The sequence below is a fragment of the Micromys minutus genome (assembly GCF_963924665.1).
Source record: "Micromys minutus genome assembly, chromosome: 10".
In the NCBI taxonomy this organism is placed as follows: Eukaryota; Metazoa; Chordata; class Mammalia; order Rodentia; family Muridae; genus Micromys; species Micromys minutus.
The window spans coordinates 62999260-63016806 of record NC_137979.1 but is presented as its reverse complement, the minus strand read 5'-3'; the positions used below and the strand labels follow the sequence as shown (position 1 = coordinate 63016806).

Here is a 17547-nt window from a genome sequence, read left to right as displayed (position 1 = left end):
CAAGTGCGATGAAAGGCCTCCAGGATGTAAGGAGAGAGAAGCCACGGGCAAAACAAAGGCTGGCTGTCCTAAACCTTAAGCTTTGGGAAAAACACAATCCCCACTCTTTCCATGTGCTGATTGGCTTTTTTTGGGAAGTCACCCCTGTTCCAAACCCTGACAGCTCCTAGAATTCAGCTTCCTGCAACACTCCAGCTCTGGATGTACTAGGGGTCCGTTCTGTGTGTTTTGTCCAGGCTGGGTCTGCTCTAGCGTTAAGGGACCCAGAATAGGAGGCGTGGCTATATCCCCAGCCATGAGAAAAGTAGGGACCCCCCCCAACTATCCGGAAGGAAGCAGTAGCCCTGGCCTTCTTCCCCCTCTCACCGTCTTGTCCTCACGTGGCAAGGGACCAAACTCCCCGAGGAACCCCCTCCTATGACCAGCTCTCGACACACCAAACAGACAGGGTGGTGAGAGAGTGGGGTGGGGTCACGTGACAGGAACCGCGGGGGTGGGGGCCCACTGCGTCTCCTCCCTTCCACCCACTCCCGCCTTCCGCACAGTTTCCTCTCCCCCTTCGCGCCCTTCCTGCACTGGAGGGTCACAGGCACAGGTGAGAGGCGCGCGGAGGACCCGCCCCAGGCCGGTTCCTGCAAGCCCCCTTCCTGGCTGCCAGTCCTTAGATGTGTCAACGGTGCAGGAACCCTTATCTGTCGTCCGCAGTCGTCGGAGGGAGCAGGATAGAGATAGGTGGAGGGTCCCAGCACTTGAGCTGCCGGCTCTCGGGAACGCTGGAGTTTTCTTTCTTTCTTTCTTTCTTTCTTTCTTTCTTTCTTTCTTTCTTTCTTTCTTTCTTTCTCTTTCTTTCTTTTTTGTGTGTGTGTTATTTCAAGACAGGAACGTCTCCCTCTGTAACTCTGTCTTGAATTCATCATGTAGACCAGGCTGGCCTTGAACTCACAGAGATACTTGCCCAAGGCTTGGATTAAAGGCCTGTGTCACGACGGCTGGCTGGCAGGTTATTTCTGAATTTCCCGCCTTGGTCACAGGCACTGCCCTCCCGGTTTCCATGCCCTGGCCAGGGTCTGGCACCAAGCCCAGCCTAAGTGCTGAGGAAGCAGCTCTGTGCACGTCACTCGTAACTCACTGACTAGACCTTCAGGAGTCATCTTGGCCAATTCCCAGTCCTGGGAGCGCTAGCCGTGCCTCCCTGTTCACCTCTTTTAAAACCTTGTCATCGCACGCAGCTCTGGCTTCTGAGTCTCCCCGTGTGTGTCCCTGCCCCCAGGCTTTGGACTCCCAACAAGTTCACACAGGAAGGCTTTCCAGAAAATGGCTTTCAAATTGGGCCAAAGTCATGAAAAATTCAGAGTAAGAGTAAGGAGTCAGTGAGGGGCTGAGAAGGACTGGGTGGGCCGGCCATGACTCCTGGTGCCAAGACGCAACTTGGCAAACCCACCCAGGCACTGAGAGATAGCTGCGAAGGCGCTCCCCTCCCTTCCCCTCAGGCTTCTTTTCATTTCCGTACCCCACACGCTTCGTGGTGTCTGTTAACCTTAGTGTGTTGGGTGGGAGGGGCTCGTCTTTCCCTTCTGCATCTCACTGGCACCCTGTCTGTAACGTGGGGGGAGGGGTTTTATGGAGCCTCTTGGTGGCCAAGTCCCCTGCTTCAGCTGGTGACACCTGGAGGCTGGTGACACTTTATCAGGTTTAATTTCCTCATCTGTGAAATAGAAAGGTTATTGTCTGTCTTGGCACAGCATTGGGGCAATGGCTACCGGAAGCGCTTTCACTCTAGCTTTAGAAACAGACACCGCGCCCAGGGCGGAGTGGGCGGTAACTCCTTTCCTCCGTCCCAGATAGGGAACAGTTAACCAGTCTGGGAGGAGGGGATTACTCAATCCCGCGTGGGAACGCTAGGGACTGGTAAGTGACCCCGGGACGTAAAATACCTTCCCCCTTTAGAAACTCTGAAAGATACTAGGGACTCCACCTAGGGGATATATACATTCAAATACTGGGACGCGCCTACTTTACTCAGACTTGAGGGCGGAGTGCTGGGGTGGAGTCGAAGGCTGGCCCGCACAGGGCACTGTTTTGGATGGGGGCCTACAGGCAGGCAGGAACAAATCACGTGACCTTCGGGGCCCGCTGCCACGTGGGCGGGTGGTGAGGCTACCTCCGGCTGCCAGTCTGGAAACTATCAAAGGTTACCTTCTGTACCTTTAATTACTGTCTGCTGACTATTGCTGGTGGGGCTGAGACCGCGGTTCGCCGCGGCGGGTGCGCGCACAGGTGAGCCACTCGGGGGAGCGGGGCTCCTCCATCCAGCTGGGCGCGGGGACCCGGGTGCAGGGTCGCAGCTGCGGTGTAAGGGCGGTTGCTCCGCTAGGCGGTTGACAGCTTGGTACGGGTTTCTGGAAACTGCGGCTCCTGGCCTCTCCCCATTTGGCTCAGGGCGCAGGATGGTGCGCCCTGGAACAGCGCACATCTGGCGGGCTGCAGGAGGACTGAAGACCAGGAACCCAGGCAGATCTGGAGTCCCAGCCCGTAATCTCGGGAGCACCCCCAGCCTCCTGTGGAAAGAGGTGTGGGCCAGCCTGGGCCCTTGAGCCTGAGAAGTACTGTGGCCATGGAGGGGACCCTGGAAGTAAGGGCACCACCTCTCCTGGCTGCTTTCCACCCGGGCGGTGCCGCCTCCCGCCGGCTCCAGGCGGGCCTCTCCCTGCTGTGTTCCTCCACTGCCGCTCAGGCGGGGGCGTGCCGGGCGCCAATCCGGGTTGCGTGGGGACTCTCGGCCGTCGGGGGAGCTCCAGAAAACTGCGAGTTCTCTAGGCGAAGGCAGGGAAGATGGGCCCACACGACGGGGCTTGGCTTCTGGGGGCCGATCCTGTAGGAATCAAGTGATTGGCTGCTCTTTCCGCCGCGCTGTCCCTTAGGACAATAAGCCCCTAACAACGCTCTGGTTGCAACTGTGTCCGGTGACAGAGCTGGACAAAGGGAGCTGTTGTCAGCTCAGCTTCTCCCTGCAGCGCTCGGCTGAGTTGGGAATGTAGGGAGTCAGCCTCCCGAGAACATGAGGACCTTGGAGCACCCGAGTGCTGGGGTGGGTTTCAAGGAGCCCAGTGTGTGGACGCGGCCTCCGGTGCTGGGGGCAGGGCTTTGCAACTGTCTGGCCGCACTTCCTGCTAGAGAAAGCACTTTGGGGTCATAGGGCGGGCACAGAGAAGTCCTCCCAACCCCTGCTCTAAAAGCTCTAGTGCCCTGCCTGGGAACAGACCAGAAACCGGTAGTGTTCAGAGGCCTCTCCTTTTTCTCCGGGTACTGGCTACATCTAGGAAACCAATGGGGGGAGCCGCGGCCTCACCTTCCTTCCTGTTTTCTTCATGGTGGGAATGTTCTTTGGGCTCCCTCGTTTAACCGTGTGTTTAGCTGTGGATGGAAGACAGGGCGGGGATTCCTGTGGTGTGTGTCTGTCCTCATCGAAGCTGGTTTTGTCTCAACAGATGGGCTTCCATGAGCTGCATATAGTTTCTGGGCTCCCCTAGGTCTGCAGGGTGTATGCCACAACCATGGCTCAGCCACTGGCTTTAGCCCTCGATGTCCCGGACACCACAGGGGACGAAGAGTAAGTACCATGGTGCTGGTGGTCTGGTTGTATCTGTTTCCTGGTCCGGTGTGAAGCCTTCTGCAAGTGGGAGGGGCCTGAGCATGGATTCCCACACTTCTCCCTAGTAGCCTGGAGCCCAGCCCCTATGAAGAGAGTGAAGTCCACGACTCCTTCCATCGGCTCATTCAAGAGCAGAGTCTTCGAGTGGCGGAGGAGGGGCTGGAGCTAATGTCCCTGGTTCCAGGTAAGCCCAGGCTTGCCCTCTGACGAGGCATGGGCAGGACCTGGGAATATCTGCTTTTATGTTGTTGCAGGATTGGCGGGGTGGGGGCTGGGTGGGGCAGCTGAACTGCAGCATCTTGTCATCCCTAGGCAGAGGTGACCAGACCCTCCCTGGACCTGAGCGTGCCCCTGCCCTTAGCACGGCCACTCTCCGAATCTTGGCCAGCATGCCCAGTCGTACCATCGGTGAGTGGGATCCTCTGTCCTTGTGCTGGCCTTCACCCCAGCCGGGGGTCAGTTCTGGGCTCAGCCTGTCTCTGGACCCTTATTACCCTTGCTGGGTTCTAAACATGACCGCTTGGGTTTCTCCTGGTAAAGGGATTTCCCCTGGCCCCTGGGGGATGGGCTGAGGGACAGGTGGGGGTCTGGTGCCGAGAACTTCCCAGAGGGGTGTGAGGCTAGCCTTGTTCCTCCTCTCTAATACCCTGGCACCTTTCCAAGGTCGCAGCCGTGGCGCTATCATCTCCCAATACTACAATCGCACGGTGAGGCTGCGGCGCAGGAGCAGCCGGCCCCCGCTGGGGAGCGTGGTGCGCTCCGCCCGGCCCAGCCTTCGCCTCTATGACCTGGAGCTGGATTCCACAGTCCTGGAGGAGGATGGTGAGTTGAAGGGTAGGAGTCAGCAAGCCTCTTCCTACTGCTGCCTGTGCATCCCAGACATGCGCTGCAAAGGTCTCTCCATGGCCGGAATTTAAACCTCCCCCCACCACCATCACTGAGTGCTGGGGAGGCTTCCGGCATGTGATGGCGGTCAGTAGCCCCAGTCACAGTCTTAGCTTACTTCTTGGGTGAGAGGAACAGGAGCCTGCGGCTGAGACATGGCACAGCTGTGAAAGACTTCAGGAGGACGACCTGGGAGCTGCCCAGCCCAGGAATCCTGGGAGGCTTCCTGGAGGAGGTGATGGGGTGGAGAAGGCAGGTGCCAAGGCCCACAGGCTGGAACGAACCTGGTTTCCTTCACAGCCAGTGTGAAGAGGCTTGGGGACAGAGGCAAGCCCGTCGCTACTGATAGTGGAAGCCATGTGGGTTGGAGTGGCGTGGGTTTTACTCTGCCACCTGGCCATGTTGCACCTTTTTTTATATTTTATGTATATGAGTATGTTGTTGTTTCAGACATACCAGAGAGGGCATCAGATACCATTACAGATGGCTGTGAGCCACTATGTGGTAGCTAGTGAGCCATCTCTTCAGCCCCATGTTCCACCTTCTTGAAGGCTTGCTCACCTAGCTTCTTTCTCCTTCCTGACCCCCATTTGTGAGCATTACAGCAAACACTACCGCTGGTCTGTGTCTTCACGTTCCTGTGACGGAAGACAGGGCCAAGGCCAGCTGAGGTTGGCTTTGGACTCTGGTCCTTCTGCCTCTGTAAATTGGGAGTTATGAAGTTCCCTCCACGGGGTGATTATAAAGACGAGGGCCGGAAGTGTGGTAAACCTCTCTTCCTGATGCTGCGGTTTAATGCTCTGCTAAAAGCAACATGCGGGGCACAGGGTCAACTCTGGCTCACGTCCAAACTACAGCCCAGTGTGTCCAGGTTGTCAAGGTGACAGGGGGTCCAGTCAGGGTGAATGAATGAACGCTGGGACTCAGAACACCTCCTCCACGTTATATTGTGCAGGAGCCCCCGTCCTGTGTCATGGTGGGTCTTCCCACGCTGATTAAAATAATCAACATAACCCCTCCCAGGCATGTGCAGGGACCCATCTTCAGGTGTGTCTGAAGTCTTGACTCTAGAGTCTGTCAAGGTGGTAACACTAACCTCACAGTGGCCTCCAGGAGGCAGTTCGGACCCCTCCCCATTCCCTTGCTGCTTTGAGAATCTGTCCTGACAGGCTTGGGACCAATAAAATGGGGGAGAACATACCACTGGCCCCTGAAGTCTTTTTTTTTTTTTTTTTTTTTTTTTTTTTTTTTTTATAGTACAGAAGCGTTTATTCAGGGCATAGGGAGGGGAGTTAAGAGGGTAGTAAGAGCAGAGAGAGAGAAGAGAGAAGTAGTGACCGGCCATGAACACGTGGAGTGGAGGAGGGAGAGAGCAAGGCCAAGCTTTTTTTTTTTTTTTTTAAAGATTTATTTATTTATTATATATAAGTAAAAAAATAGCTATCTTCAGACACACCAAAAGAGGGCATCGGATCCCATTACAGATGGCTGTGAGCCACCATGTGGTTGCTGGGATTTGAACTCAGGACCTCTGGAAGAGCAGTTGGTGCTCTTAATCACTGAGCCATCTCTCCAGCCCCCCCCCCCAAGTCTTTATGCTGAGTCTCAGGGTGTGAAGCGAGGGTGGATGGGTAGCAGCCTCCTCCGATCTACAGGGATATCACTGCTGGGAAGTGCTGGGTTCCCTGGGCCTCAAGGATGTGGGGATCTGATGGAGAATGGGCTCCGGGCTTGAGAGGTAGAAGATTGGAGGCGACTGTCAGGATCATCTAGACTGTTGCTTGGGTCAGGCTTTGGTTTTAAGAGCAGAGGGGAGCCATCTGGGTGGTCTTAGGGGGTTGTGTGGGGCTGGAAGCTGCCCTGGCCCTGGTCAGAGTGCGACGGGACGGATGCTGGGTACTGAGGGGTCTTCTTCCTCTGGCAGAGAAGCGGAGCCTGTTAGTGAAGGAGCTTCAGGGTCTGTCGGTGGCCCAGAGAGACCACATGGTCCGGAACATGCCCTTGAGTCTGGGGGAGAAGCGCTGGCTTCGGTGAGTGCTCCGTGGCCTCAGCTGGCCTTCCTGAGCCGGGTGGAGTGGGGTGTGTAATGGTGGTGCAACATCGCTCTGTGGTTTAGGCATTTATGGTCTGGGCACTGTCTCTGTCCCCAGAGAGAAAAGTTGGAGCTCAAAGGGAAAGCGGAGGGAGCAGGGCCGCCGTGGGGCCTTCTCCTGCTGTAGCCGGCTCAGATACAACTGCATGCTGGTATGAGCTCTGAGCTGTGAGGTTACCTTCTGTGGAGGTGGGTGGCTGAGGTTGGGGACCTACCCCATTGCTGTCCTATCAAGGGACTCCTAACCCCAAGCCTTTTCCTGGGGCCATTCATCATCTGTTCTGGTATCCCCACCCTCAGGACTGTCCTTGGTCTGTTCCTACAGGCTCTTCACAGCCTGGGGCTGGCACTGCTGTCAGGACTGTATGCTGCCAGGCCGTGGCGCTACGCTCTGAAGCAGATCGGTGGTCAGTTTGGCTCCAGCGTCCTCTCCTACTTCCTCTTCCTCAAGACCCTGTTGGCCTTCAACACACTGATGTTGCTGCCTCTGCTGGCCTTCCTCGTGGGTGTGCAGGCTGCCTTCCCCCCGGACCCGGCAAGCCCTGTGCCCGCCTTCTCTGGTCTGGAGCTCCTCACAGGCGGGGTGAGGCCTTCAGCTCCTGTTTTGGCTTCCTGTGCCGCCGGTCTTGTCTCAGTTTTCCTGGTGGGCTCTTGCCGGTTCCTAGGTGTCCCTGTGGGTGGCTTTTCCTTTTTCTGGAGGTCCAAGGATGGGCTGGGACAGTGGTTCTTAAATTGTGGGTTCCAGCAGCCCATTTGGGGTCCGAATATTAAGTATCCCGTGTATTAGATATTCACACTATGACTCATAACAGTAGCAAAATTACAGTTATGAAGTAGCAACAAAATCATCTTATGGGGCTGGAGAGATGGCTTAGTGGCTAAGAGCACTGACTGCCCTTCCTGAGTTCAATTCCCGGCAACCACACGGTGGCTCACAACCATCTGTAATGGGATCCGATGCCCTCTTCTGGTGTGTCTGAAGATAGATGCAGTGTAGTCACATGAACTACATAAATAAATACTTAAAAAGAAATCATCTTACATGAGGCGCTGTATTAAAGGGCCGCAGCATTGCGAAGGTTGAGAACCCCTGGGTTACGGCGAGGGAAAGAGGATTTCTGATTGTGCTTTGCTTCCCGCCAGGGCCGGTTCACACACACCGTTATGTACTATGGTTACTACAGCAACAGCACGCTGAGCCAGTCATGTGCCTCCCCTCAGGAAGGTGGCCAGTGCAGTCCCAGGCCGGGCAGCCTGCCCTATAACATGCCGTTGGCCTACCTCTTTACAGTGGGGGCTGCCTTCTTCATGACCTGCATCGTTCTGGTATACAGGTAGGCATTTTGACCGTGGGGTGATTTCTCTGAGCACCATCCTCTCACCCGTGGGCCCTCCCTTCTGTCTATCCAGCTCTTTGTTCGCCCACCCCCTTATCCGTTCCCTCATATCCCCATGTTCCTGTCGAGCCATCCATCTACCCACCCATCCACTTACCCGTCCATCTCTTTATCCTGATTAAGTCTTCTGTGCATAATCTGTTTGTTCTCCCATTCACACCCATCCATCCATCTCTCCATCTACCTGCTTGTCCACCTGTCCATCTGTCCACCCACTTATCCATCTCACCATCCCTGTATCCCTTATTGTGCTTTCTTCTGTCAGTTCATCCATCCGTTTGTCCATCTTCCCATCTGCCCACCTACCTGCTAACCCATATTTCCCATCCATCTACCCACCATCCACCCACCATCCATCCATCCATCCATTCACTCATTCACCCACACATCCACCCATCCATCCATCCATCCATCCATCCATCCACCCATCCATCCATCCATCCATCCATTCATCCATCCACCCACCATCCATCCATCCATCCACCCATCCATCCATCCATCCATCCACCCACCATTCACCCATCCATCCATTCACTCATTCACCCACATCCATCCATCCATCCATCCATCCATCCATCCATTCATCCATCGATCCATCCACCCACCATCCACCCATCCATCCATTCACTCATTCACCCACACATCCACCCATCCATCCATCCATCCATCCATCCATCCACCCATCCATCCATCCATCCATCCATTCATCCATCCACCCACCATCCATCCATCCATCCACCCATCCATCCATCCATCCATCCACCCACCATTCACCCATCCATCCATTCACTCATTCACCCACATCCATCCATCCATCCATCCATCCATCCATCCATCCATCGATCCATCCATCCATCCATCCACCCATCCATCCATCCATTCATCCATCGATCCATCCACCCACCATCCACCCATCCATCCATTCACTCATTCACCCACATCCATCCATCCATCCATCCATCCATCCATCCATCCACCCATCCATCCATCCATTCATCCATCGATCCATCCACCCACCATCCACCCATCCATCCATTCACTCATTCACCCACACATCCATCCATCCACACATCCATCCATCCACCCACCCACCCACCCATCCATCCACCTACTCATCTTCCTGTCTACCCATCCCTCTCGTTGTTAACTGCTTGTCTCTCCTGCTCTCTAGCATGTCCCACTCCTTTGGGGAGAGCTACCGGGTTGGCAGTACCAAGGGTATCCATGCTCTTACCGTCTTCTGCTCCTGGGACTACAAAGTGACACAGAAGAGGGCTTCCCGTGTCCAGCAGGACAGCATCTGCACTCAGCTGAAGGTAAACAGCTACCTGTCCCACACATGGCCACCCAGGTTCTGCAGACCTTATCCTCTTAGGAACAAATAGCCAGATCTGTGTGGAAGTGGTGTAGGGCTGCAAGCTGGCCTTGAGGTTCTGGGTTGTGGTCTTTTCCTAACAGTGGCCCGGAGGTCTGATGATCACTTCAGTTGGGTTGCCTCTTTGGTATTATCCCTGAGCTCCAGGGACATGAAGGAATCAGAGTTACTTCCTACACTGAACCTGTCAGCTGTAACCAGCTCCCTTTATAGTCACTAGTGACTGTAGTAGCCAGGGGCTAAGGACTGCAGGGGAAACGGAGGCACAGAGGTCAAATCTTCTTTTCAAGGTCCTGCTGGGCCTTGTGGGAATTCTCTGCTCTGGGGTTTTGTGAGAGTTCCTCTTGGAGACAGGTGTCCACCCCCCAGGGGCTCTGGATGACTAGGGGCTGCCCATCCGCATAGAATGGGGCAAAGGCCACAGGCCGGGCACCGGGCTTCCTAGAGACACTCTATGGGGAAGGAATGAGGAGAGCCAGGTCTCAAGGTGGCGTTCATCCGGTACTGCCTGTGTTCTAGATGTGTGGCCTGAGCCTGATTAGGGAAGGGAACGGTTGGCGTGGCTTGCTCATGTGTCAGGCTGTCCAGTGACAGACATACTGTCACCTGCAGGAACTGCTGGCTGAGTGGCAACTGCGAAAACGCCCTCGGAGTGCATGTGGGCAGCTGAGGCAGGTTGTCGCTCTAGGTCTGGGGTGGCTGCTGTGTCTGGGCTCCACAGTGGGCTGCACAGTGGCTGTCCTCGCCTTCTCAGAGGTAATGATTCAGGTAAGGCAAGGGACAGTGCCATGGCTGCAATCCCATAACCCAATCAGGCCTGGGTCACCTCCCCTCCCCCATGGTGCTTACAGAACATTCTCCCTTGCTTCCTGTGTGGTTAGAACCAAGCCCTGGAGCAGGTTGTGTGTGTTAGGAGAGGGAGTTACCACTTGCCTTGTTGTTCCCCATTTTCCAGCCAGACCCTTCCTGTAGTGCCTGCTCCCCACAGGGTGGCATGTCCCTGTGGGTGGTGCAGCTTTTTCAAGGGAACCCTCTCTGTTCTCATAGAGACCTACTTCTGGCGGCCAGGGGGTGGAGATGTTGGCCCTGCCCCTGGTCGTCAGTGTCCTTAACCTGGGTGCCTCCTACCTGTTCCGTGGTCTGGCTGCTCTGGAGCGACAGGACTCCCCTGTGTTGGAGGTCTACACGGCCGTCTGCAGGTGTTTGGCTGGGAGCACGGGCAAGGGTAGGGCTCCTTGGAGCGACTGTTGGCTGGCGTCCCCCTTAGCCTCTAAAACATCCCCCTGTTCAGGAACCTCATCCTGAAGATGGCTGTGCTGGGCATGCTTTGTTACCACTGGCTGGGCCGCAGGGTGGCCGCCCTGCAGGGCCAGTGCTGGGAGAACTTTGTGGGCCAGGAACTGTACCGCTTCATGGTCGTGGATTTCATCTTCATGCTGTTGGACTCTCTTTTCGGCGAGCTGGTGTGGAGGTGAGGATGGAGGCCTTCCCACCCTGTCCTCCGGGCTCCGGGCACCAGCCTGTGAGACATTCTTAGACAGGAGGTTGGTGGGAGGCAGGATGTGGGGTAGCTTCAGATGGGAAGGAAAGTGGGGGTTCAGCAGACAGAGGAAGAGAAGCATCCTCTTTAAAATGTCCTGGGGGTGGGGCGTGGCTTCTAGCTTTCTGAGCAGTCTTGGACTCTGTCTCCTTTGAGATCACATGGATTCTTTTTGGTTTTTCTTTTCTTTTTTTCTGATCCAATTGATATAATTTGCCCACAAGTGAAATCATCCTGTACACTTGTTTCCCTTGTAAAATATTCATAAGAACCTGTATCTATACAGACATGCAGAGAAGAAGTCTGCCTCCACGTTACCACTGCTCCTTCTCTCCCTCTTCCTCTTTCTAAAACTTTGTTCCCAACTATCTTTCCTTCTCGTCCAGTGACAGGCCTGTCCTCTTATAGTTTTAGCTACAAACTAGTATTCTAATTTATAAGCCATTCTAAGTTATAATTCCCCACATAGCTGATCCCAACGAATCTGCCAGCTGAACCAGGGCCCTTCCCTACCTACATTTTGTCTCCATCCTCTTTCCCGTCCAAAAGCCTTTTTGGTTTTTTAAGACAGGGTTTTTCAAGTGTAGCCCTGGCTGTCCTGAACTCACTCTGGCACCAGGCTGGCCTTGAACTCACAGAGATTCACATGCCTCTGGGGGGAATCTCTGTGAGTGCTGGGGTTAAAGGTGTGTGTGTGTGTGTGTGTGTGTGTGTGTGTGTGTGTGTGTGTGTGTGAGTTCCTGGGGATTGAATTCAGGCCATTAGGTTGGGTAAACATATCCACTGAGCCATCTTACCAGGCCCCCCGCTTTTCTTCCATTTGAGGTAAATCTTGACAAGTGGCTAGACTTATCTCAAATTTCCTCCTACTTTGTCCTTCTGAGGAGCCGAGATTACAGACCTATGCCACCCGACCCAGAAGTCCTTGTTTTTTGTCTTGTTTTGAGACAAGGTCTCCATGTAGTCCTAGCTGGCCTGGAACTCATGCATCTCTGCCGGCCTTCGCCTCCAAGTGCTGAGAGTAAACCGTGCCGGGCGATCTCTTGGTTTCTTAACACGGTCTCACCTTGCAGTATACGCTGGCCTTGGCCTCTTGGGTGTGTTGTTTTTTAGACATGCACAACCTTACCCATTCCATTTTTATTATTTTCTCATTTGTGTACTTGCCTTGTGTGTGTGTGTGTGTGTGTGTGTGTGGTGGGGGTGTGTGAGAGGGAGTCAGATGTCCCTCCCCAGCCACACTGCTGTTACAGGCAGTTTTGAGCTACCTGGGTGCTGGAAACTGAATCCAGGTCCTTTGGAAGAATAGCAGATGCTCTTAACCACTGAGCTATCTCTCCAGCACCCACCCCCCTCTTGTTTGTTTTGTTTGGTTTTATTTGAGCAGTTCAACTCGAAAACTAATTTATTGTTATTTTATGTGTCCTGGTGTTTTGCCTGCATGCATGTCTGTAAGAGGGTGTCAGATCTTGAAGTTGTAGACAGCTGTGAGCCGCCATGTGGTTGCTGGGATTTGAACCCAGGTCTCTGAAAGAGCAGTCAGTGCTCTCAGTTGCTGAGCCATTTCTGTAGCCCCAAGCAGTACAACTGTTTCTTTCTTCCTTTTTTAAAAAAAGTTTTTAATTAATCTTTATTTACACGAGTGCATTGTAGCTGTCTTCAGAAACACCAGAAGAAGGCATAGAATCCCATTACAGATGGTTGTGAGCCACCATGTGGTTGCTGGGAATTGAACTCTGGAAGAGCAGTCAGTGCTCTTAACCGCTGAGCCATCTCTCCAGCCCTGCAGTACAACTCCAAATGCTGTGTGTTGAGATTGTTGTCTCCATTTGGGGAGAGGCTCAGATGGGTTTCTGCAGTGATAGCTCCTAACCCTGGGTGTCTACAATCTTTCCTGACATCTGTTGGGTGCTAGGTGGCTCTGCCTGGTGCTCTGGGGATGAGAATCTCCCCTGCTCATCTCTCAGGGGCTCCTCTGTCCAGGCTCATCTCAGAGAAGAAGCTCAAGAGGGGGCAGAAGCCTGAGTTTGACATTGCCAGGAATGTTCTGGACCTGATTTATGGACAGACACTGACCTGGTGAGGGTCCCCCACCTGCTTCCCACTGTCCGCCAGCCAGTGCCTTCTTTCCTGAGCCACGGCAGCCTTCCTTCAGCTCTGGGTGGGCAGAGGGTAAGGGTGGGTGGCTCTCTGGGTGGGGTTGGGAGGATGCTCAGCAGCCTGCCTCCTGCCCTCCCCAGGCTGGGCGTCCTGTTCTCACCGCTCCTGCCTTTGGTGCAGATTCTCCGGCTGCTCCTCCTTTTCCACATCAAGAAGGTAACACGATCTGGGTGTGCTCATTCCTGCAGTCGAGAGGCTGAGGCAGGCGTTTGCTGAGTTCAAGGCCAGCCTGCTCTATACAAGTTCTAGGGCGATTGGGGCTACATAATGGGACTCTCCTCCCCTCCCCCACAAAAGATGCTACCTTGGTAGCAGAGTGTGCCTGTGGCACTGGGTTGTTCCTCCCTGGTATTCCTGAGTGAAGCATCTGCTGGAGAGATCTGCTGGTGCCCACATCTCTTTGGAGCGACTCTGGGTCTCTCTCCCCAGTTGGTGTATGGCTCTGGGCCCTAGGCCCCATGCTGGTCCTCAGCTGCCCACTTTGGGTGATAGTCTCTCTGGGCTGTTGCCTTGTGGGAAGCTGAGGTTCAGAGTAGTGCTGGTCACTGTGAAGGCGAGGGTGGGAGTAGTGAGGGTCCTGTCCTGTCCTGAGTTCTGTATTTATTGTTACTGTGACCTGACGAATGGAGCTTAAGGGAAAAGAGGGTTATTTTGGCTCATTTAGAGGGTACAGCCCCTGGAGGAAGGCACGGCAGTAGGAGCATGAGGCGCTCCTCAGCTTGCTTCCTCGTTCTATATGCAGTCAAGGACCCCACCTGGTGGGGTGGTGCTCCCAGAATTTAGCCCCCCCCCCACCCCCCACAGTTAAATGAATCTAGAAACACTCACAGGGATGTTCAGAGGTTTGTTGGGTGGGTAAGCAGTGTTAATCCTACTCTTAGAGCACCAGGGAATAGAGTTTTGAGGGCAGGGCACGGTGGCCTCAGCAGAATGCAAACCCCAGCCTTTGTCCCCAGGCAAGCCTGATGGCCAACTGCCAGGCACCTCGACGACCCTGGCTGGCCTCACACATGAGCACTGTCTTCCTCACCCTGCTCTGCTTCCCGTCATTCCTGGGTGCAGCCGTTTTCCTCTGCTATGCTGTCTGGCAGTGAGTGGAAGCCTGCCCTTTGGCTTGGGGTGACACAGGAAGTGTTTTGTCCTAGCTGAGAGCGGGACTCTGGGCCTGGTCTCTCTTTCCCAGGGTGAGGCCCTCGAGTACTTGTGGCCCCTTCCGGACTCTGAACACCATGTATGAAGCAGGCACAGTCTGGGTGCGTCGCCTGGAGCACAGAGGCTCTGGGGCCTCCTGGCTGCCCTGGCTGCATCACTTCCTGGTGGAGAACACTTTCTTCCTCTTCCTGCTGTCAGCCCTGCTGCTGTGAGTTCTAAGGTGGGGGTGGCAGGAAGAGGCCGGCCTGAGCTAGTGTCCTGGGTTGTCCGGCCCTGTCGTTAGCCTCCAGCCTGAGCTCCCATCTCCTCAGGGCTGTCATCTACCTCAACATCCAGGTGGTGAAAGGACAACGGAAGGTCATCTGCCTGCTCAAGGAACAGATCCGGAATGTGAGTGGTAGCCTACCTGTGCGCCGGGCTTGTGGGGTTCCCCTTGGCATATCTGTCTTTATTTTTGGAGAGATGTTTACTCGGTAGCCTAGGCAGCCCTGTTGGGTTAGGACTGTAGTTCTGGGTGCTGTACCCAGGGCCGCCTTTGTGCCAGGCACACTCTGCCAGCCCAGCTACACTTTCAACACATTTATTTTTTTAATTTAAAATTTTTTTATTTTCAAATTTTAAATTTAGTGATAGTGTGTGTAGTTGTTTCTCCCACTTCTTTATGGTTTCTGGGGATCTGACAGCCTTTGTTTTTGAGATAGGGTCTTACTCTGTAGCTCAGGCTGACTTTAATGACTCCTGTCTCGGCTGCCTGAGCACTGGGATTAGTGTGGGGTGCTGTGCTGTCACCGGGGTTAAGCAGAGAACAGGCGTGGAGTGGCCAGGTCTTGGGATGGAGTGGGCAAGGAGGCTGCTGTGTGGTTTAGGTGTGTGTAGCGAGGGCGCAGATGTTACTGTGAGGTGCTAGGTGTCCCTGGGCCATGCACATAGGCTGTCAGCGGGGTCAGGACTGAAAAAACATTTTTATTAAGGAGACAGATGTGCTGTAGACCTATAATCCCAGAAACTGAGAGCTGGTTCAGGGTCATCCATTATGTAACGAGACCAGCCTGGGCTTCAGGATGCCCTTTCTTGAGAGGGGATGTAATAGAAGTGGGACAGGCTTGTCTAGGGCAGAGGCAGGGCCAGTTTGAAACTGTATTGGGCTGGCTTCCATTTCTACCTTGGAGACTAGGTTTAGATCCACACATATGCTCACTTCAGAGTTTTTTCCTTAGCGGCCTAGAGTGTGCTATGGAGATGGGGCCACCCTCACAGAGATCTGCCTGCCTTTGCCTCCTGCAGTGGTACCAGGTGTGGGCCACTAGGCCTGGCCCCTTTTAGACTGTTCTTTGTGACTGTGTTGTGTTTCCCAGGTGAGATCCACAGGAAGCCTGGAACAGGCCAACTCTGGGGTGGAGGGCTGGATGTTTCTCATGCTTGTGTTCTGACTGTTCTAGGAGGGAGAGGACAAGATCTTCCTCATCAACAAGCTTCACTCTGTTTACGAGGAGGGAAGGAGCAGGTGATGGAGGAGGCCTGTGTGAGCGGGTTGGGGAGGGAAGAGGGTACACGGGGGAGCGGCCCTCCTGCTTCAGTGGTACTCCCTTGCTGAGGCATCTCTGGGCTCCAGGAGTCAGCTCCTGACTTCCCTCGCCCCCTGCCTTCAACATCCCTGTTGCCTCAAAGCTGGGATGGCAGCAGCTGAGATGAACGGGTTTGTGTAATCAAGGCACCCTTGGGATGAAGAGCCACATTCAGGCACCACTGAGGCAGGCCAGCTTTATTATTTTTTATATAAACATTAAAAAAATATTATGCTGGATCTCAGTGAGTTTGAGGCCAGCCTGACCTATAAAAGTGAGTTCAGGATAGCTAGGGCACACATACAGAGAAAACCTGTCTTGAAAAAAGCAAAAAAGGAAAGGATTTCTGTGTATGGGTAGTGTTTTGCTTGCATGTGTGCCTGTGGAGGTTGGAGGGCATCCGATCCCCTGGAACTGGAGTTAAGCTGCTGTGTGGATGCTACAAATGGAACCTGGGTTTGCGGGAAGAGCACGCTCAGACAGGTTTTATAGTGACCCCGAAAACAATCTCTGCTGAGTGGGGCGCAGACATTGTGTTGCACTGCACCCCCACTGAGGTCCCCTGGCCCTCCAGCAAGCTGAGGCTTGTTCCCTCTGGCCACGTCTGCAGGTCCTCAGCTGCAACCACGAGGGCTCCTCACACTGAGGCTCATGGCCTGCACTGAAGGCATCTTAGAACATACAGTCATCTTGGGCTGACACCCAGCCCTGCCCTCATGCCTTGTAGAGACTGGCGTTTTCCTTAGGAAGGCGGCACAGGGCGGGGCGGTTAGTGGTGGTCTTGGGTCCATTGGTTGCTCACAGCTGGTATGCACGCTGTGTTCCTTGAGCCTCTGTGTTGATGACAGGCCTTCATGGAGGGGGCTGTTACTGCAATCTGTTCCCCACAAGGCTGCTGATACTCCAAAGCTTTGGCCTACAAAGTAGCCAGTTCACACAGGTCAGCAGCTCTCCCAGGAAATTCCTGGACAGTGATCCACGGCGTTCTTCACACCCCATGCCAGCCTTGTCTTCACTGCTGTGTGGGGGGCCTAACTTGAGTTCTCTGGGCTTCAGGGCACCCACTGACTTACCACTCATGCAGGTTAGAGGCGCTCTGATGTTTTCTGGGTCACCCTAATTTTTGTTTCTGGCAGGCCTGGCAGAACCCATGAAGCTACCATACCATCTGCCCTGCCTGAGGATGGAGGGGACAGAAAGGAACCCTGTACCCTCAGTCACCATGACCCCACAGGCAGAGACTTGGACCTGAGATCCCCACAGGACATGGCAGTAGAGTGACTTCCCCTGGCTGGCTTTCCTTTTGAGGCAGGGTATATCTACACAGCCCTGGGTGTCCTGGCGCTCTGTAGACCAGGCTGGCCTTGAAGTCAGATTCGCCTGCTTCCCCCTTCCAAGTGCTGGAACCAAAGGTGTGCACCCCTTTTAAAATTCATTAAATGAGTTTTGCAGTATGAGTTTGCATTTTGGGCTGAGCTTGGGACCTGCACCTGCCCCGTGCTTATTGCTCTGGACCCACTAGGCCTTCCATGGGAAGCTCAGGCATTGGCTTAAGTGAAGGTCGCCCTCTACTGGTAGAGAGGAAGTGGCCAGATTCTCCTGGATAAAATGGAAAGGTCTGTGCCTGGTGGAGAAACCAATCAATTGATGTCCTGTGGAAGAGTGTGGAGTGCAGATTCGGGGGAGGGCTCATGAGGGATGACCTGATGCTTCAGGTGGGGAAGCCCCG

At 54.4% G+C, this 17547-nt stretch overlaps 1 protein-coding gene across 3 annotated transcripts; it reads left to right on the top strand.

The window, feature by feature from the left end:
* The first annotated feature begins 2191 nt into the window (after positions 1–2191).
* On the top strand, positions 2192–17234 carry TMC6 (transmembrane channel like 6). Of its 3 annotated transcripts, none has more exons than XM_080922592.1 (20): positions 2192–2277; positions 3489–3610; positions 3721–3836; positions 3965–4060; positions 4316–4474; positions 6462–6567; positions 6688–6781; positions 6955–7212; positions 7773–7963; positions 9198–9342; positions 10014–10169; positions 10449–10600; positions 10693–10872; positions 12925–13020; positions 13182–13257; positions 14058–14191; positions 14285–14461; positions 14565–14643; positions 15693–15757; positions 16955–17234. In XM_080922592.1, exons 2-20 carry the CDS (start codon positions 3555–3557, stop codon positions 17097–17099), a joined length of 2481 nt encoding a protein of 826 aa, XP_080778718.1. In that variant the 5' UTR covers positions 2192–2277; positions 3489–3554; the 3' UTR covers positions 17100–17234. The 3 variants fall into 3 exon arrangements, with proteins under 3 accessions (XP_080778718.1, XP_080778717.1, XP_080778719.1); XM_080922591.1 differs by having other exon boundaries at positions 3718–3836; XM_080922593.1 differs by lacking the exons at positions 15693–15757; positions 16955–17234 and having other exon boundaries at positions 3718–3836; positions 14590–14649.
* Positions 17235–17547: the final 313 nt, after the last annotated feature.